The sequence below is a fragment of the Lethenteron reissneri genome, chromosome 4, assembly GCF_015708825.2.
Source record: "Lethenteron reissneri isolate LAM-NWPU_2019-01 chromosome 4, ASM1570882v1, whole genome shotgun sequence".
NCBI classification, from domain to species: Eukaryota; Metazoa; Chordata; class Hyperoartia; order Petromyzontiformes; family Petromyzontidae; genus Lethenteron; species Lethenteron reissneri.
This window is the reverse complement of record NC_083782.1, coordinates 4,990,468-5,012,024: the sequence shown is the minus strand read 5'-3', so window position 1 is coordinate 5,012,024 and position 21,557 is coordinate 4,990,468. Positions and strand designations below refer to the sequence as shown.

Below are 21,557 nucleotides of genomic sequence, written 5' to 3'. Positions count from 1 at the left end.
GTGCCTCTCTTCTGTATGTGCATTTGCATTTCTTCGTAGTCAAAATTCTATTTAAAAAAATGCGGGATCTCTTCTTATTCGACTGCCTTGCCAGCTTTTTTCCACTTTGACAACAGTAAATCCAATCCCGCTTTTATACACGTGGCTACTCCGTGGCACAGTGTTCGTTTCAACATCAAAGAGCGTTTTTTTGGCTTTGCCACCACCGCTACTCTGCACCTTTCAGTTTTTGGCGTTAAAATGCCAACACGGAAGAGGCCGAAATATCCCAAGTTGGATTCTGTCCAGCATCTTTCAGCAATACTCACGATTCACATTTCAGTGGACATGCCTAAAACTCACAGAGTCAAATTAAGATACCCATGAGAAGAAGAATGAAAAAAATATCGAAATAATGATATGTACACATACAAGGACAGCCCTTTAGGTAATCCACTGCTGGATGATGGCCTCTCCAGGCGATATGGGTCATGTTTTTTTTTGTTTAAACATACTTCATCACGCTGATCAGTTCGGGTTGGCGAAGATGGGGAGAACAGATGGTAGGGCCATATAAGACCAGTAAAATATTTGCTGCACTTACCTCTGCTGCCCATAACATAACGTGGTGATTGCCCATCCAAACACTATCCAGGCTCAATCCTGCTTGCCTTTCAAGATCCTACAATATTGTGTGATTGTGTGACAGGCATAATAAGGATATATATGACACAAAGCACGAAAAGGTAAACGAAACACAATGAGACTCATTTGAAGCTTGCCTGGTTTAATTGCAGACACTTTGCTTCATTGTGACATACAGTACTCGTTAATATCTCAGAATGACTAGATAATTGGTAATTTGAATTGAAGTCGGTAGAAATGTGTCAATTCATAAATGTAAGATGGTGGTGATTATTTATAATGAAACTGTCATAGTGGATACTGTACTAAGTATGCAACAATGCATTCATCCCACTAAATAACCGTTCTTTCGCTCACGATGCATACATCCGATTGTGCACTTACAAATTGATGTATGCAAATTATTTACCATTGTCACATTTGAGTGAATGGACAGATGAGAAAATAAATGAGAAAATAATAAACAAAAAATAATCGATCCCTGAATCATATTGCAACCCAAACTTGCGACAATCAATCAAATTGCCGAGACGTGTACACCTCGTGTACTCCGTATTACAGTCACACCATCTCATGAGGGTTATTGGCCCGTACTTCATCACGTTGGTAAGTATTGGTTGGTGAAGGTGGGGAGCAGACACGGAAGTACACTACAAGACATAGTCTTGGTTCTTTCGGTAAAGTTATGTAGAAAGGAAATTATAAAATAATAATACAAAATTCTCACGACATTTTATTATTATTAATATTTTATTATTTTATTATTTCCCTTCTACGTGACTTTACCGAAAGAACCAAGAAGATGAATCCCTGTAGCTTTAAATCGAAATATAACAATACACTAGGCTGCCACATGCCTTTCCTACCCACAGCCCTGAGATAACTCTGGCAACCTATTAGCGCAAAGGTCGTCGGTCACCCATCCAAACACTATCCAGGCTCAACAATGAAACGTTTCTGAGATCTGATGAGATTGGATGCATTCTCAGTGCTTTGCTCACAAGTAAACTCCTGTGATTGCATTTTTATTGTAGGGCACAAATTACAGTCAGCAAAATGGGACCAAAAAAACAAATGCCTGGGGAAGCCCTGGCATATAATAACCATGCCGTCACGTACTACGCAACATTAATCTGGTCATTGATTTTTTTTTTTATCTCTGAACGCATTGGCGTGTGTGTTGTGGCAGGATGGGGAGGCGATCCTCTACAACGACCTCCACATGCTCGTGGGTGAGCACGTGCACACACACGCAGCGCACCTCGGGCTCAAACTCGAGCTTGGTTGATGAACAAGTCCCGCTAATCGACTCCGATGCAATCAACAACTTGTTTCGTGAGTTACTGTTCGGGCCCCTTTATAAATTGGCGGCCTTCCCAACTTCCTGTACTGCCTCCCGAAGACAGGAAACCCCTGACGCTGCCGTTGATGCTGATGATGTCACCATACCCTGCCCATTACTCCCTTCCCAGTGGTTGAGTAATTTAACCTATCATCGGAAGAGTAATAGATTTGTTAATCAACCGGTTAGCCTAGCTCAAGAGTCCAGTGTCTAATCACAACACCCGTGCTACGCACCACCATGCCCGCCACACGAAGTTTGTTGACAATTTCAGTGACTCTTTCTCATCATTGTTCCATCCACGAATGCATTGCACAGGTACAGTTCTTTTGTGAATCCACTGCAGGATGAAGGCCGATCCCCATGCCATGTGACCAGCGAACCCGTTCATATGTCCACAGTGACCCCTACAGAACTGTCGTGGGAGGAGGTCCCTCACAGTGGACACCTGCCCTGTGCCCGATTTGGTCACTCTCTTTGGTGAGTGGCCTCCCCTTGTCTCTCGCACCCTTCCTGCATACTCCCACCTGGCCACTTCCACAATGTGAGAGGTACATTGTGTCGTGGAAGTAGCATGGCTAGATATAATATGTATGTTGAATTTCTTTCGCATCGTACGTAGCCAACCGTGCGAATCAGAGGTATGGGAGGACAACAAACTAAACACAAAAATCAGTTCTAAAGAAATGAGTTTTCTATCGGGATTTAAAAGTGCATAGCTCTAGTGGCTTCCTAATATCGGAAGGAAGAGCTTTCCAGACGGTCGTGGAAGTGCATCTGAAAGCGTGCGATTCGGTGACTGTCTTTGTTCGATGGTTATCCAAAAGCTGCTGCGAGGATGACCAGAGTTCACGTGATGATTTATGCTTCTTGATGAGATCAGCAAGGTATCGTGGTTCATATGTAGCAAGCACTTTGTGTATAATGAGTGCGACCTTATTATGCATTTGTTCGGAAACCAAAAAGCATATACCGGTCCAACATGGAACATGTTTTTTGGGGAGATCCCTTTAAAAATATTCAGAAACTAGGAATTAAACTCCTGAAGCTCAAAAAATTGGACCGTGTCACATATCCACCTGTACAACTCGAACATCGCACCTCCTGGATTTCAGATTTCTTCACGAAGACACTGGTGTAACCATCAGCCACATGAGAACATTAACAGGTCGATGCGCAACATCTCCTTCATGAATAGAAAATTAAGGAAAAACCACAGCAGTGCGACTGTGACCATGCCACCAAAACTATGGACCGTGCAGTAAACCATTGTAGTCTCCGCTCCTTCAAAGGAGGAGCAAAAGCAAAAACTCGAAAAAAGATTTCCTGAAACCCTCTCGTTGTGGCGACTGGGTATTCAACTCCTGAACACATTTCCACACCATCGAGAATAGTACAGAACTATAATGCACGCAACAATATACTGCAAAGAATACATTTACGAATGTCTCTATATGACAACAGCTGCCCCTTGTACTCCTGCAATACCGTGCACAATGTTGTATTGATGCAAGGCTGTAATTATAATATATATTCAAATATGCTCAAAATGTCTCCCCCAATATATTTCTATAAATAGATTTCTGTTTATATGATTGTGGTTATGGTTGTACTTTATTAATCCCTAATCTCTGCCATTACATACAATGAAACAATAATTACACTATGAGATATTATTGTAAAAAAAAGTCCATCCTATGTGTTAGTGAATGTTTTTATATTTTAGGCAGGAAATTCGTTTTCAAATTTAGATTTTTTTTCTGGTGGGGGACCCCCAACCCCCCAGGAAGATTTTGTCCTCCCCAATGTTGACTCCATGGCTACGTCCTTGTATTGATAGATACGTGAAATGGTCAGGATACGTGAATACCTATAGCAAATGACGGTTTACACTCTGCACAAATAGGTTATAGCACCAAAAATAAAGTGCAAACTGTCGAAACGTCTGGGAAGATAAACTTATTCCGGCTGGGGAAGTATCTTCTCGACGAGCTCTTTTACTCACCTGTCATCGCTTTGATCATAAAGATGTTCTTTAGACGTATGCGAATGTATGCAAGATTAAGAATTCACTAAATACATTTCTTGAGGAAATAAGAATAGCTTTTACCCTTTATGGCAATAAAACAGGTGTTAAGATGTTCAAACACCAAATAGAAACTTTTCGCAATGATTCATGTCTGCATTAACCACACGTACTTGTGGTGAGAACATGCAAAGACAACATGCTCTTGATTATAATATATGCATTGTCTTTGAAACTGATTGTTCTACAACAGAGACAGCTTTCTTTAGGGCCTAGTCCCTAAAGACCAGAGGACCAGAGAACGCTAAAAGGCGTTCGCTGGTCTGACACTGGTGAGACGAGGAAGAAGGCTGTCTCTGGTGTAGACCAATCAGTTTTAACGACAATGCATATATTTTTAAAACAAATGTTCTGTTTGCATTGTTTGCATGTTCACCACAAGGACGTGTGGTTAATGCAGACATGATTCCTTGCAAAATGTTTCTATTTGGTGTTTGAACGTCTTAACACCTGTTTTATTGCCAGAAAAGGTAAAACCTATTCTTATTTTTTTCAAATTTTGACACTGCCAAAAAAGGTCCCATTATGTAACATACATTGCTGTACATGAAAAAGTCGGATTTTGAACATCGATCGCACACGTACAGCATTGGGTTTGGGTGGCTAACTGGTCAGGCTGGATACGTGACGGTAAGGTATGAGACGTTGTACTGCACCGTACAACCTTACTGCTTTCGAGTCCATCCCAATCCACCTCGCACCCCAACCAACCTGATCAGCCGTGACTCAGAACAGCAAGGCCCTGAGTAATTGGGATCAATACTCTTCTTACTCAACTCGCCGTTTAAACACATTCCTGCGGAGGGAGCTGGTAGGAACGTTGGGTTGCTCGGTCAATGGCCTGCAGGGTCAACGGCGGCGTGGTGTATTCTGCAAATATGCCCGACTGTGAGGGCGGGCAGAAGCCGGCGTGAGTAGGTTAAACGTTGAGTTTTATAAGGGCACCACGGGGTGACCAGCCCCTCCCCACCCAGCTCCACCCCTCCCACCCCCACCCAACCCCACCCTCCCCATCCAGCCCCTCCCCACCCTCCCCACCCACCCCCTCCCCACCCTCCCCACCCAGCCCCTCCCTCCCCACCCAGCCCCTCCCTGCACGACGGACACAATAATCCCCTGTGGTCTGGTGTAACCAGGAGGTTCCTACCAGTATCAATGCATCTCATTAGTATATGACAATATCGTGAGCCATGCCTGTGTGTGTGCGTGTCTGCATCTGTGTGCCTGGTGAGAGGTGGCACAGTGGTTAGCAAACTGCGGTACCACACCCCTGCGATCTAAACCAATCCAACTCCCAACCATGGCTGTAATTATTGCAGAGCGATATCTGAACTGGTGCTGGACATTCCCTATGTTAACTCAGGAGTCTGCTGCTGTGTGTAAGCATCGGTACTGGGGAAACAAACGTCGCCAGGTGTCGTCCTGCCCAGCAAGTAAGGCTGCTCCAGCAGCTTCTAAGGCTGAACGTGCACTCTCTGTGTGCGTGCGTGTGTGCAGTGCGGTTCGGGGTGCTCTCTACCTCTTTGGAGGCCAGGCTTCGCTAGTTGCGAGTGAAGCGCTCATCGGGGTTTTCCGCTTCCACTTGGGTGAGCACGTTCACGCATGCACACACGTCCACGCACGTGCACGCGCATGCACGATCGCGTGCACGCACCTCCGTGAAAACAAAGATCTCTGGGGAGATATTGCTAAAGTCACATCAACAAGGTCCGGATCATCACAGCCAATGACATTAATGCCACTAGACTTCACTACCGCAACAGCAATGAGATCACGCAGATGAAAGGAAGCGGAGTCAACTCCTGACTTCCAATGACCCGCTCTCACAATCTCATCATTATCACCAACCATCTGGCTTTAGGTCTTCCCCTCGGTTGCCATTCACGTTCACAGCTTGACAAGCTGAAAATTAAAATGACAAAGTACCTGTGCATTGCTGTGCATAGGACGACACCCCCCGTGTTCTAGAGTGTGGCTTGCACACCGTTAGCACAGCGAGGCCGCGCTAACGCCTCCACCTCCGCCTCTTGCCCCGTGTGTCTCTTGTGAGCAGATTCCCTGAGTTGGGAGAAGGTGTGCGGGGGCGGCTTGGCCCCCCGTGCCCTCTGCCCGGCCGTGGCGGCGCTGGGAGACGACATCTACGTTATGGGAGGTGTGCGGGGAGGCCAGGCGTGCAACGACGTGTTCCAGTTCAACACGGGTACGTGTGAGTGCACGCAAGGGGGACCCCCCCCCCCGTGGTAGCTATCCCTATCTTTGCACATTAGTGAACGCAGCACTGGCCTGCAAAGGGGGGTCGGGTGTTTCCATTAGGCTTGTGCGTGTCGAGTAAAGATGATCCTTGAAGTGGCTAGTTGGCTCAGAGCACTCAGCTGGTACCGCTGAGCTCCTGGGTTCAAATCCTATAAGATTAACACCGCATTCGTAAGTGTAGCGAGGTCATTGTCTCAGCCCGGTCACTAATTACTTTACAAAAAAAATTGCATAAAATTTGATTCTTCACTTACTTTGGCCAAATTCCAAGAATTAAAAATATCGGTTCGGCTGTCATGCAATGATCATTATTGTCAGTGACAGAGCGAGTGGGAAAGTCCTGTTGTCTGCGGTGGAGACGAGAGGTTGCTTGAAGGGATCTCAGCGGTAGTGCTGCGGTATCCGCTTCCTTGGGCCGCTCTCTCCCAGAAAGGAGTTGCACTGCTCTGCAACATTTCTGAATGGATACTTCGTCTCATGACATGATGCCGATAACCTAGTCGGGGTAAAAGTGTGTAAAAATACTAAAATATCAGGAAACAAAGTCAAGATTGCTAACAAACACGGGGGCCATAAGTGGAAGTATCGTTATTTATTCAGCACGGCTCATACCTTAACCGCCACTGCCCTGCCTCCCCCCCTACCCCTGTCCGCTCACCCGACGACAACTCACGACATATGGCAGTGTCTCTCACCTGGACACCCGTGCACACTTTCGGCGTCGCTCCATCCCCAAGGTAACTCCACAACAGTGAAGGCTCGAGGCACCGTGCCACCCCCTTGCCTCTCTCGCAACACCCCCGCCCAACCACCCCCCGTGTTCTTTCTCACGCAGGGTGTCACCATTGAGACGATGACAGATGCCATGCTTACAAGGCTAGGCATTGCTAGGCATCGGACGCTGCATTGGTCATTGCATCGTGCGTTTTCAGATGCGCTCCTGCAGCTATCCGGAACGCCCTTCATTCCGATATTAGGAAGCCACTGGAGCTATGCACTATTGAATATAGATTGAAAACTAATTTCTTAGGAATTGCTTTTTGTGTTTAGTTTGTTTTCCTTGTCCCGCACCTCCGATTAGCACTGTTCGCTACGTACGGTGCGAAAGAAGTTCAACATACACGCATTTATATTCTTGGTTCTTTCGGTGTGAAATCCACAGCTGATGATGATTGCTTATGTTGCAGTCGAAACGTCGTGAGAATTTTTATTGTTTTATATTTATATTATTTTATTATTTCCCTTCTATGTGACTTTACCGAAAGAACCAAGAATATGAATCCCTGCAGTCACGAAAGCTTTAAATAAAAAAGTACACACATTTCTTTTAGAACTCCTTTTGGTGTTTAGTTTGTTGTCTTTCCCTCCGCACCTCCAATGAGCACAGGTGGCTACGTAAGATGTAAACTAAGTACGTTCAATGATCAACGCCTCTCCCCTGCCACTAGCCTTCACAGATTCAGTGAATTGCCACGATTTGGCGCATGATTCCTTTGAAGAATAGATGCTTCCCTGTCTCGTTTCGCTGTCTCACGTGTATGGTCTGTCTCATTCAATCCATTTAACCTGAAGGTAGATTGGCATATACAGATAGTCCCCGAGTTATGACGGTCCGACTTAAGATATTTCGATCTTACGATGGCGATAGCGATACGACAAAATTGTAAAATATTTGAAATTTCGCACAGAAGGCAAATGCAGCAGCGTACGAGGTACGACACTGTACGTTGGGACGCTGCCAGGATTTACGCATCTCCCGCCTTTATATTAAATTTCAGTTCATATAGGTAGGCTAGGAATTTACCTTGTTTTTTACTTTACATTTGACTGTGCAATACAGTATTGTAATTAATAAATACATGCAGTATATAGTTTATACAGTGCGGTACTGTAAATTGCTCTGTTTTGCTAAATTATCACCATTCTTTAAGACTCCTGGGTAGGCTAGGCCATCTTCGACTTACGATATTTTTGACTTACGATGGGGTCGTCGTAACGCATCTCCATCGTAAGTCGAGGACTACCTGTAGTTTGAATACGTTTCCAAAACATGTAAATAAGATCCTTACACACACGAGTGGATGATCGATTTTAAATCGATTTTTACTTGAACCTTCGTGGAAAACTGGGGTGGAAGGCCCAGTGGTTGCTGGTGAGACGCGTGCCACAGTATCGGTGATGAAACAGAAGCCTCCACTGCTTATTAATTTACATTTCAATGAACGTCTTGACAATTTTGCAATCGTAGATCACGATTATAGATCGTGTTTTCGGCTCTGAGAAATTAGAATTATGATCGTGGCTGGGATTACTGACCCAGGATGAGTTTGGGCGTGAACTTCAGCAAGTATATATGTAAAAAAAAAAGTTGGGACGGAATGAGAAACGCAGCCAAATTGTGCCTTTGCTCAACCACCTCTCCCTCGTGTCCAGTAAATTATTAATCAGCACAAGCGTTTAGAGGGGGAACGTGATAACTCAGTACATGCGCGCGCACACACAGCACCCATGCAACCACAATAGCTCGTCTCTCACAGGTCCGTTGCTATGTTCACCGAGGGCAGCGAGCGTGTTGCGACTCCTCCTCCGTGTGGCTGATGCTGATGTAGAACAGGGGGTCGGGCAACCTGCGGCTTCGGAGCCGCATGGCGGCTTTTTCAGGACTGTTTTGTGACGTTGTTCACACGCAGTAGTGGATATTTAAATATTTGGGGGGGGGGGGGCGGTTGTTTTCTCGAATTAAAAACAAAAATGGCTTTCTTGTCATTGTGGTTGCCGACTCCTGATGCAGAGCAACAACTATTATTTTACATCGTGGGTGGTTGAGCCAGACCATTGCGACCGGAGTAGCACAATGTATCGTGCTCTGATGTCTCTTTCTCCTTCTCCATATTTCAACGTATTGGCGGCACACCGGTAGTGCGTGGCATAAAAAAAAAGGTACTTTTTCGCAACAATTATTTATTTTACCGTGATTCACAACCCCGGTCAGAAAATCTTGCGGGGTGTGCGTCAAAATCAGTTCTTATGATGTCGAAAAAGTCATAAGATGAACGTTATGAGCAGCTGAACACGAAGCTTCACAGCCTGTTGCCATATAGCAGCACCCAGCCTGATGACGATTGGTTCCTTGTTCCAAAGGCAGATTTGTACTCGTGCCCTAGCCTTTGTCGAACGGTTCCTCAATTAATTTCCCAAATCATTTCTTGGCGGACGGTGGAATCAAAAGATTACGACTCGTGATGTCACAAGTTCGAATGGGAAGGCAGCTGCTGAATCGTAGTGCAACTGTAGTGACATAGGACGTCACTACTGTGTCGGCCCGTACGAGGGCTGGGGGGCCCAAGGGGGTGCCTGGGGGGTCACGAGTTGAGGGACCCAGACCTCCCGTGAGGTGGGGGGAAGGGAGGCGTGGCCTGGCAAGGGAGGCGTGACCTGGGCGGAGCCGGCCATGCCAGAGCAGATATAAGCGTGGTGTGAACGCAGAGCGAGGCTGTTGAACTCCGAAGTGAAGACATCATCAGTCCTCAAGTCCCGGGTCGTCGTCCTGGACCAGGCAGCCCGTTGCCTGCCTGGTCCACTCTGTGTCGTGTTCCAGAGTGTTAGTGTGTTGAGGAAGGTGGTCACCACCTCATGTACAGTGTTATATTACTTACCGGTTAATAAATAGTGTTGCCTCCAAGCTGTGTGTGTGTGCACCTAATTAGAAACCACTACACAACTTCTGATGGAGAGCCTGCAGCCCACTCAAGGGCAACAGCGACATCAGCGGACTGTTTTATGAAGACCGGTGTGTTACGCTGCACCGGTGTGTTACGCTGCACCGGTGTGTTACGCTGCACCGGTGTGTTACGCTGCACCGGTGTGTTACGCTGCACCGGTGTGTTACGCTGCACCGGTGTGTTACGCTGCACCGGTGTGTTACGCTGCACCGGTGTGTTACGCTGCACCGGTGTGTTACGCTGCACCGGTGTGTTACGCTGCACCGGTGTGCTGCCAATATGTTCACTTGTATTTGTGAATCGGGCATGGAGTCTCTGTCTGTTCCATGGTCTGTTCTGGGTGGAGCCCACAGTCGCCACACATTGCAACAGAATTTTTATTTTTGCATTTTCCATTTTTTGCCATCATGAAGTATCCGCATCTGCCATTGTTTGTGTGTGCGGATGAGGGTTTAGAGTTTGCGGCCCGTAAGGAGTGACGGAAAATCGTAGCCAGGGATTGTAGCCATCGGGTCTCTTAGGAGATATTTGTTCGTAAACTTCTTGCGAACTCCCTTGGCTTTCCAAGCATCGTCAAGTGTGGTGACTCGCAAGCGCTGTGACTCACTACCACAGAGATATCTTCGACGGTCTACAGCCACGCAGACTGTGTGTGGCACATTAGGAATGGATCACTCTTTTAATTATATCCTTGTGCAGCAAGGGAGTAAAGTGTGGTTCTGTGAAAGTCCTGATGTGCATGTGTGTACAGCAGCATGTGATGACTGAGTTGGGCCTGTAGGTGGCTGGCAGGGTTATTGAATAAACCGCACTTGGACACCAGCTACCTGGTTAATGGCGACTCGGAAGAATTGCTGTGTGTGACACACGTGCTGGTGCATTTTATAGATTAACCACAATAAATGTTTCGATTTAAAGCTTTCGTGACTGCAGGGATTCATCTTCTTGGTTCTTTCGGTAAAGTCACGTAGAAGGGAAGTAATAAAATAATAAAAATAAAACATAATAAAACAATTCTCACGACGTTTCGGCCACAACGCAAGCAGCCGTCCTCAGGTGAAAACCAGGTCCGTCGAGGCGACAGAGTCTGAATGAAACAGCACACGAGCTTGGAGCATATATATAAGCTGGGCGCATTGACAAAGGAATTTGCATATCAAAAGGAATTTAGCATATTTATGGGAAATGCAGGAATGTGATTAGTACTGCATATGCATGTGCATTATGCAGGATTAACAGCATCAAAGGAAGCTGCAGTTACTACTGCTGCAGCAGTTGCTGCTGCTGCTGCAGTTTCTGCTGCTGCTGCAGTTGCTGCTGCTGCAGTTGCTGCTGCTGCTGCACTTGCTGCTGCTGCTGCACTTGCTGCTGCTGCTGCACTTGCTGCCTTATCCATTTTAATATAACACTATGTATTATTCTACCCACCCTAATGTGTATCATACTGCTATATGTTTACTGTACAATTACGACACCATACATTACTCTGCACACTGCACCATGCCAGTGAGTGGAACGCGGTCTGAAAGTCACCGTTAACGTGAACACAATCAGTTAAGATCCGAAATGGTTTATTACGTCCTTCCAATGATTGCTAAGCCAGAATCCATCTTCTCGGTTGAAATTGTCTCTGTGTTTGTATATGTGGATCGCCTCATGAACGAATCTCTCATGATAGCCAGATGGCTTGCAGAGAACCTCTGTCTTGGAGAAGTCAATGTCATGTGAGCCCACTGAATTGTAACAGTGATCTGCCACGGCTGAGGTGTTTGTCCTACCGTGTTTCAGGTCTGCCTTATGTTCACGGATGCGGTCCGAGACATGTCGTTTGGTTTCTCCAATGTAACTGCTACCACAGAGGCAACTTAGTTTGTAGACGCCAGGGTACTGTATGTCTGGAACCACATCTTTTACAGACGGGACCAGATCACGGATTTTATGTACTGTGTTGAATCGGACCTGGATCTTGCGTTTAATCAGGATTTTGGAGATCTTTTTTGTGACCCCAGCAATGTAGGGTAAGGTGATGGTCTTGAAAGGCTCCTCAACAGGATCCTTCTTGATGGTTGGAGTGATGGCTTTGCGGATTGTGTAGTCGGAGTAACCATTAGCCTTAAGAGCTTGGCGTACGTGTTTGAGTTCACTGGAAATGTGTTCATGGTGGGAGATGCATTGGGCTCTATGATATAGAGTCTTGATGAGGGAATTCTTCTGGGATGGATGGTGGTGGGAATCCGGTTTTAGATAAGCATCCGTGTGGGTGGCTTTCCTGTAGACAGAGTGGCTCATTGAACCATCAGGTCTCCTTTTGATTAGGACATCCAAAAAGGGTAGCTTGCCATCATTTTCGACTTCCATGGTGAATCTGATGGCTGGGTGTATGGAATTGATGTGGTCGAGAAATTGGTCTAGAGCAGGCCGGCCATGTGGCCAGATGACAAAAGTGTCGTCTACGTACCTCTTCCATAAGGTCGGGCGTAGAGTGGCAGTCTGGATGGCGTCCGTCTCAAATTTCTCCATGAAGATGTTGGCTACAACCGGAGATAGGGGGGAGCCCATTGGGGTGCCCTCAATTTGCTTGTAGAAGGTTCCATTCCAGGTGAAGTATGTATTGGTTAAGCAGTGTCTCACCAGGGGGGGTACCCCAGCATTCAGTCCTTGATGAACCAAGTCTTCAATGATTGCGATGGTGTCAGGCACAGGCACCTTGGTGAACAAGGAAACCACATCAAAACTGACAAGCAGGTCGTCTGGGGACAGGGCAATCCCCTTGATTGTCGATACCAGGTCAGTAGAGTTTAGTACTGCAGAGGTGGTTTTTCCAGTGAAAGGCCGTAGGATTTCGGACAAAAAACGAGCCAGTTTGTAAGTGGGGGAGTTGATAGTAGAGACAATGGGACGAAGAGGTGTATCTTCTTTATGTATCTTTGGCAAGCCGTACAATCTTGGTGGCCTGGCTGCAGAAGGTTTCAACGAGAACTGTTTGGTCTGATCAATTAATGCGGTTGAAGCAGAAATTATGTTGTTGGTTTTGGAGACGAGGCTGTTGGTGGGGTCTCTTTTTATTTTTGTATAGCTGCCATCGTTGAGTAGTTCTTGAATTTTGTTGTTGTATTCTATTTTGTCCATGATGACAGTGGCATTGCCTTTGTCGGCTGAGAGGATGACAATGTCATCCCTCTTTTTTAATTGAGCTAATTCAAAACGCTCATATTTGCTGATGTTGCTAGCTGGCATCTTAGCGTTTTTGAGGGTTACAGAGATTTCAGATCTCGAGATTTCAGCTCGAGTAGATGTAGCTCTCAAGGGCTTGAGTCACATCGCTGCAGACGTAGCAAGATCTGAAATCTCTGTAACCCTCAAAAACGCTAAGATGCCAGCTAGCAACATCAGCAAATATGAGCGTTTTGAATTAGCTCAATTAAAAAAGAGGGATGACATTGTCATCCTCTCAGCCGACAAAGGCAATGCCACTGTCATCATGGACAAAATAGAATACAACAACAAAATTCAAGAACTACTCAACGATGGCAGCTATACAAAAATAAAAAGAGACCCCACCAACAGCCTCGTCTCCAAAACCAACAACATAATTTCTGCTTCAACCGCATTAATTGATCAGACCAAACAGTTCTCGTTGAAACCTTCTGCAGCCAGGCCACCAAGATTGTACGGCTTGCCAAAGATACATAAAGAAGATACACCTCTTCGTCCCATTGTCTCTACTATCAACTCCCCCACTTACAAACTGGCTCGTTTTTTGTCCGAAATCCTACGGCCTTTCACTGGAAAAACCACCTCTGCAGTACTAAACTCTACTGACCTGGTATCGACAATCAAGGGGATTGCCCTGTCCCCAGACGACCTGCTTGTCAGTTTTGATGTGGTTTCCTTGTTCACCAAGGTGCCTGTGCCTGACACCATCGCAATCATTGAAGACTTGGTTCATCAAGGACTGAATGCTGGGGTACCCCCCCTGGTGAGACACTGCTTAACCAATACATACTTCACCTGGAATGGAACCTTCTACAAGCAAATTGAGGGCACCCCAATGGGCTCCCCCCTATCTCCGGTTGTAGCCAACATCTTCATGGAGAAATTTGAGACGGACGCCATCCAGACTGCCACTCTACGCCCGACCTTATGGAAGAGGTACGTAGACGACACTTTTGTCATCTGGCCACATGGCCGGCCTGCTCTAGACCAATTTCTCGACCACATCAATTCCATACACCCAGCCATCAGATTCACCATGGAAGTCGAAAATGATGGCAAGCTACCCTTTTTGGATGTCCTAATCAAAAGGAGACCTGATGGTTCAATGAGCCACTCTGTCTATAGGAAAGCCACCCACACGGATGCTTATCTAAAACCGGATTCCCACCACCATCCATCCCAGAAGAATTCCCTCATCAAGACTCTATATCATAGAGCCCAATGCATCTCCGACCATGAACACATTTCCAGTGAACTCAAACACGTACGCCAAGCTCTTAAGGCTAATGGTTACTCCGACTACACAATCCGCAAAGCCATCACTCCAACCATCAAGAAGGATCCTGTTGAGGAGCCTTTCAAGACCATCACCTTACCCTACATTGCTGGGGTCACAAAAAAGATCTCCAAAATCCTGATTAAACACAAGATCCAGGTCCGATTCAACACAGTACATAAAATCCGTGATCTGGTCCCGTCTGTAAAAGATGTGGTTCCAGACATACAGTACCCTGGCGTCTACAAACTAAGTTGCCTCTGTGGTAGCAGTTACATTGGAGAAACCAAACGACATGTCTCGGACCGCATCCGTGAACATAAGGCAGACCTGAAACACGGTAGGACAAACACCTCAGCCGTGGCAGATCACTGTTACAATTCAGTGGGCTCACATGACATTGACTTCTCCAAGACAGAGGTTCTCTGCAAGCCATCTGGCTATCATGAGAGATTCGTTCATGAGGCGATCCACATATACAAACACAGAGACAATTTCAACCGAGAAGATGGATTCTGGCTTAGCAATCATTGGAAGGACGTAATAAACCATTTCGGATCTTAACTGATTGTGTTCACGTTAACGGTGACTTTCAGACCGCGTTCCACTCACTGGCATGGTGCAGTGTGCAGAGTAATGTATGGTGTCGTAATTGTACAGTAAACATATAGCAGTATGATACACATTAGGGTGGGTAGAATAATACATAGTGTTATATTAAAATGGATAAGGCAGCAAGTGCAGCAGCAGCAGCAAGTGCAGCAGCAGCAGCAAGTGCAGCAGCAGCAGCAAGTGCAGCAGCAGCAGCAAGTGCAGCAGCAGCAGCAACTGCAGCAGCAGCAGCAACTGCAGCAGCAGCAACTGCTGCAGCAGCAGTAACTGCAGCTTCCTTTGATGCTGTTAATCCTGCATAATGCACATGCATATGCAGTACTAATCACATTCCTGCATTTCCCATAAATATGCTAAATTCCTTTTGATATGCAAATTCCTTTGTCAATGCGCCCAGCTTATATATATGCTCCAAGCTCGTGTGCTGTTTCATTCAGACTCTGTCGCCTCGACGGACCTGGTTTTCACCTGAGGACGGCTGCTTGCGTTGTGGCCGAAACGTCGTGAGAATTGTTTTATTATGTTTTATTTTTATTATTTTATTACTTCCCTTCTACGTGACTTTACCGAAAGAACCAAGAACACAATAAATCTGTTTGCCCTCGATTTGGAGCACCTGCCCACATCCTTCATTTCGAGTGTGCAACATGTGGATGTGGGAGTTGTTACCGAGCGCCTATTAAGGCAGGCAAGGCACACGACAAGGAGGCCGTTGTGGCTGTTGTGATTTACGTCTGGCCGCCTTTGCCTCCAAAGTGCTGATGTGCACACAGCGCACCAGGAACTCGTTCAAAAGCGTAAACCTCACAGTCCACTGCTAGATGGAGGTCTCCCCACATCGCGTGGGTCGTGGGGGTTATTTGACCATACTCTACCATGTTGGAAGGGGCCTTGGGAGCATGGAACAGTTCAACAATGGATTGTGCTGCACTTCCTGCTGTTGCCCGCAGTGTAGCCACGCAGCAGCCTATAACACCCGGTGGTATGCTGAGTAGACAAAGATCCCCCAGATAGCCTTAACAGACTTGGAGCAAATGCTGTTAGCGAGTACCTATGAAGGCCAGAATGGTACACGAGGCGGTAGGTGGCCAGCACCACGCCCGACCACCTTTGTATCCCCAGTGGCGATGTTTTTACACACTGCACCAGGTACTCATTTGAGGCTGAGTCGACCTAGGGAAGGCCCACGACCATTTTAGATAATCGTTACTGGTGTTTGGCCGTGAGCTAGACTACCGCTCTCCCCGCACTCATCCACACACTTTCCAGGCTCAAGCCTGCTTAGATTATTTCGCCGATGACCAAATATAATTGAATCGCCCGTAATGCAAAGCGCCTGGTATCCTCCGACCTCACAATCTATGGATATGCTTCAGTCCATATTCACATCTCACACCACTGACTAAACCCCACCCATGACTGGTGATGGGAGACACTGGTTGATTTTTCACCATGTAATCCGACAAACGGGGACATTCGGGAACACTAGAAGCAGGTTAAATTTCGATTTAAAGCTTTTGTGACTGCAGGGATTCATCTTCTTGGTTCTTTCGGTAAAGTCACGTAGAAGGGAAGTAATAAAATAATAAAAATAAAACATAATAAAATAATTCTCACGACTTTTCGGCCACAACGCAAGCAGCCATCCTCAGGTGAAGACCAGGTCTGTCTGGGAGACAGCGTCATTCAGACAGCATCATTCAGACGCTGTCTCCCCGACAGACCTGTTCTTCACCTGAGGACGGCTGCTTGCGTTGTGGCCGAAACGTCGTGAGAATTATTTAATTATGTTTTATTTTTATTATTTTATTACTTCCCTTCTACGTGACTTTACCGAAAGAACCAAGAAGATAGAAGCAGGTTGTTTGTGTAGTGCATACCCGGTCACATGCATTGTTAATGTTGTCAACAAAATTAGTGATACATTTTTTAAAAGTAAGTCAGCGTTCACTATGAGTCGATAAAAATCATCAAGCACAACGATGACAACGACCCACTAATATCATTATCATCACCACCATCACCACTAGACTATGACTTCCCACCAAAGACCAATGCGTGACCGACTGTGAAGAGACGAAATTAACGAGTCCGAATGAAGGTGCAGACTTAAGATAATGTTAGAACGTGATTCGAGACAGCAGTGCACTGAAGATGTTCAACCTTGATAATTGGCTACATGTATATATTAAGATTTACCGAGTTCACTGATTAGCCGGCTTGGTTATAATATTGATATTGGGGGAAATTGCCCAATGCTCGCATCAACATAGTTAACATTATTTGGCGATGCAGCTGCATTGGCATTGCTGCACATTCACAATGAACTTAAAATCACAAAACAACGCAACGCATTTGTCGATAACACCGTGGCCTTAAAAGGAAAAATATATAACAGACGAAGATTCTAGCAATGCGCCTTATTCACAGCACATAAATACAGCAGCCAGAGAGATTATCCACTATGTCTCTGGCCTCTCAGTTCATGTAGTAACAAAAGAGTGTTTGGCCACTTTAGTCAAGTAGACTAAGAGGATACCTGAATTAAATCCACCGACGTATACCTGACGAATCTTCCACAAATTGTCTTCATTTAGACCAGGGATCGGCAACCAAAATAACAAAAAGAGCCATTTTTGAAAAAAAAAAAATCTGTAATAAGAGCACGCAATGCACTTGTTGAATACGAGACGCTGGCCCTTAATACATTACTGTCACGAAGCAGGAGTCCTCATTAAAGCGCCGCATGAGTCTCCAGAGCCGCAAGCTTGCCGGCCACTGATTTAGACAAAGGCTGTGACCAAAGTCAACAATGCTGGCTAAATAAAACACCGGGCGGTCGCATGTGCTTGACAGGTGTGACCATGGCATGACAGCTGTCGGCACGCTACTCTACGTATTCGGAGGGATCGGAGGAAGCGACAAAGTGTCCTACAGTGACGTGCACGTCCTCGACACAGGTACGCACGCTACAAACAACACAAAGACAAAGATCTCCCATGTAGACCACATAGCCTGGTGGGGCAAGTGCTGTTTGCGAGTTATTCCTATCAAGGGCGGCACAGCGTACGAAAGGGTGGCATGGCCGTGTATCACGGCTGGCTGTCTTTATCTCCCCAGAACTGATTTTTACACGTCACACGAGGTCAGGGGCCAGCTTCGTGACGTTATTTATTAAGAACCCACCGTCTTGTATGCACATGCACTGCTGTATTGACGGTACTTTTTTTGACCGAATTCGAAGAATGTCTCTTGTTATTTTGGTTGCCGACCCCTGCACTAGGTATATTCATCTTCTTGGTTCTTTCGGTAAAGTCACGTAGAAGGGAAGTAATAAAATAATACAAATAAAACATAATAAAATAATTATCACGACGTTTCGGCCACAACGCAAGCAGCCGTGTCATTCAGACGCTGTCTTCTCGACAGACCTGCTTCTTCACCTGAGGACGGCTGCTTGCGTTGTGGCCGAAACGTCGTGAGAATTATTTTATTATGTTTTATTTTTATTATTTTATTACTTCCCTTCTACGTCACTTTACCGAAAGAACCAAGAAGATGAATCCCTGCAGTCACGAAAGCTTTAAATCGAAATTTAGGTATATTCATTTAAGGCTGAGTCGACCTAGGGGGGGGTGGCCGAAACCAGTTCAGATAATCGCCACTGATGTTATCGATGGCTGGGAATCGAACTCAAGCGGGCGAGTTGGGAGCAAAGCGAGCCAACCACGATGGTGGGGGTGGTTGATGGGGTCAATAACCCCCTGAGCCCCATCCCTGGGTCTGCCACTGATGAGACCTCTTGCAAAGGTCATGGACCGTAATTACAACCATGGCTGAGGGTCAGCACTGCGCAACAGGCACGCTCAGTATCATTTAATTATGCTGATCTTTTAATGTGTATTTTTTAAATCTTAAGCTACGGTATAAATATATGTATTTGGTACGAACCTATTTACGAGGCGTGCAACATTGCATTTATGATACATTTATTAAAATATATGTTTTTGGCTCAGGATACACAAATTGAATTGTGTTTAATAATTATCCTTGACTTCTTTGTCATATAATTGGCCTACAATAACCCCTGAGAGCCAGTCAAGCCTTGATCCGATAGGGCAATTTCAGAGCAATTGTTGCTGGCAACGATCACCGGCAATGCATTAGCCATGAGTTACTATGGCAACTTGGGTGGGCAGCGGAATGGAATGACAGCAGGAGGTAACCAGCGTGTGGGCAGGGGGTGCGTTGGACCCCCCCCCCCCCTCCTGGTGGCCAAAGCTACGATTTGGGGCCCCCTTGACAACCACCGTGGTTTTTATAAAGTATACAAGTTAAAATTGCATTAGTACATCAATTCCCAAGCTCTGGGAAGGCAGTAAAAGAACAGCACAAACAGTCCCAGACCACACCAAGACAACAGACACGTCCCCTTATAAAATGGTACATTGTCAAGAATCAATGATCCAGCACTAATCTTTGTCTTGTTGTTGTTGCTGCTGCTGCTGCAGCCACGCTCTCCTGGAGTGCGTGCGAGGTGCGAGGCGAGCCCCCCTGCGGTCGAGGCTGCCACTCGTTGACATCGCACCACGACAAGGTGTGTGTGTGTGTGTGCGCGTGCATGCGTGCGCATACTCCTGTAACGTTCTTGAAGGAGACGAAGATGCTCCCTCACAGCTTGCGAACAGCGAGTAGTTATCACCACTACACTCCAGCTGACCTACAAGGTGTGTGTGTATGTGCACGTGCATGCGTGCGCATACTCCAGCTGACCTACAAGGCACTCTCAATGGGTTAGCGCTGCAATATTTCACTATTGCTTTTGGAATTTGATCAGGTAAGGCCCACTGAGCTCCATAGCTATTTTTTTAAGAAGCGACCTGGCCTCAAATGATAGCCCAGTGAAATGGCTTATCACGTGGACATTTATAGCAGCCAAATACTCTCATCGATTGATGTTCATTTTAAATGTGGAGATAAAAACCACAAGACCCGGAGAAAAATCCGCATGACCACGGGAGAAGACACGCAAACTACAAATATACAGGCGTCAGGGTCGGAATCGAACCCATATCCTCCCGTAAACCAGGCGAGGTAGTTAACATCTCGCCACCATGGCACTCAATGGATTAGGCCCACGATACTTACAGAAATTGATACATTTTGACACTGCAACGAGCTCCCTGAGATCTCCAGATTGCCTCCTTCTAAATACTCCGAGGTCAAGGCTCTGTTCCTGGGGTGATCGGGCTGTTGCCACTGTGCAGCTGCCTTGCTAATAAGACAATCGTTAGATGTATGGTTGTGTTTAGTTTGTTGTCCTTCCCCCGCACCTCCGATTAACACGGTTGGCTACGTACGGTGCGGAAGAAGTTCAACAGACTGTACATAGAAACTATGAAAATCTTTGGGTCTCTCTGTGAGGCTATGGGTCTCTATAGGCCACAGTGGTATAGCCTGGTTGGCATGGGCCCTGGTGCAAGGGATGAAATGCTTCCTGTGGTCCGTGGGTTCTTATGGTCAGTGCCCCCCCCGTGGTTGCACTGCCTGCATACCCACGATGGACTCCACTGGCAGCAAACCTTATTATTATTGCAAAGCACCTGATTGAAATGTTAATCCATCGGTGCAGCACTTGAATTTTTCCTCCTTTATATGCGTGGGTTTTTTAAATTCTTCTTCTGTGCATTAGTGAAGAATTGAGCAAACATCAACAATGCAAAATAACCCGCCTGAAAAACACATTTCTTGATCCGAACTTTCTTTGAGCAAATAAAGTAATGCTATAGGAGGCGTTTGTTACGTGGCAATCGTAATCAAAATATTTAACAACCGTTAGATCTGGAAATACGGTTGGTTTAAGTGAAACACCAAATTTGAAAAGGTGGGCGTATTTTTTTGTGTGCAGCCATGTTGTGACACGCCTGTGACCAAATAACCTGGAATGTACCCGGTCTCGTCAGATTTCACAAGATAGGGTAGTGCTAGGATGGATGACCGCCGTGCACACTGGGATGTTATCGGTGGTATTGGGGCTATGTTATGCGATGGGTAAGAGCACCGCGGAGGAAAAATCGACTTGTACTGCAATTTATATGCTCTCCGTGTTTATGATAAGCGCCTTGACCAACCAGCACCGTCGAGCACGAACTATGGTCAAAACACGGCCATGATCCGCATGGCATGGGGAGGCCCTCATACAGCAGTGAATTGATAAAAGTTATCTACTGTACACATTAGTGATAGATACGAGTCCTTGCTGCACTTAAACCCAGGATCTCAGCAGTGACATCGTATCGCCCCCTCCACCCCCCGTGCCACCCAGCTACTGCTGACGAGTCTCTACGCGACAGGCTAAAACCTCTCATCCATGAACTTTTGAACCTACGTCACGCGTTGAGTAAACCGACAAAAAATAACGCAGCG

General features: G+C 46.2%; 1 protein-coding gene across 1 annotated transcript in view; it reads left to right on the top strand.

Moving 5' to 3' along the window:
* LOC133349640 (uncharacterized) overlaps nt 1-21,557 on the top strand; it is a 37,900-nt gene that overhangs the window by 4,202 nt on the left and 12,141 nt on the right. Inside the window, exons 3-9 of the mRNA XM_061563249.1 lie at nt 1,814-1,856; nt 2,368-2,446; nt 5,550-5,638; nt 6,106-6,252; nt 6,991-7,042; nt 17,988-18,091; nt 19,643-19,728. Of these exons, the coding sequence (XP_061419233.1) occupies nt 1,814-1,856; nt 2,368-2,446; nt 5,550-5,638; nt 6,106-6,252; nt 6,991-7,042; nt 17,988-18,091; nt 19,643-19,728 (600 nt within the window). The remainder of the gene's footprint in view (nt 1-1,813; nt 1,857-2,367; nt 2,447-5,549; nt 5,639-6,105; nt 6,253-6,990; nt 7,043-17,987; nt 18,092-19,642; nt 19,729-21,557) is intronic.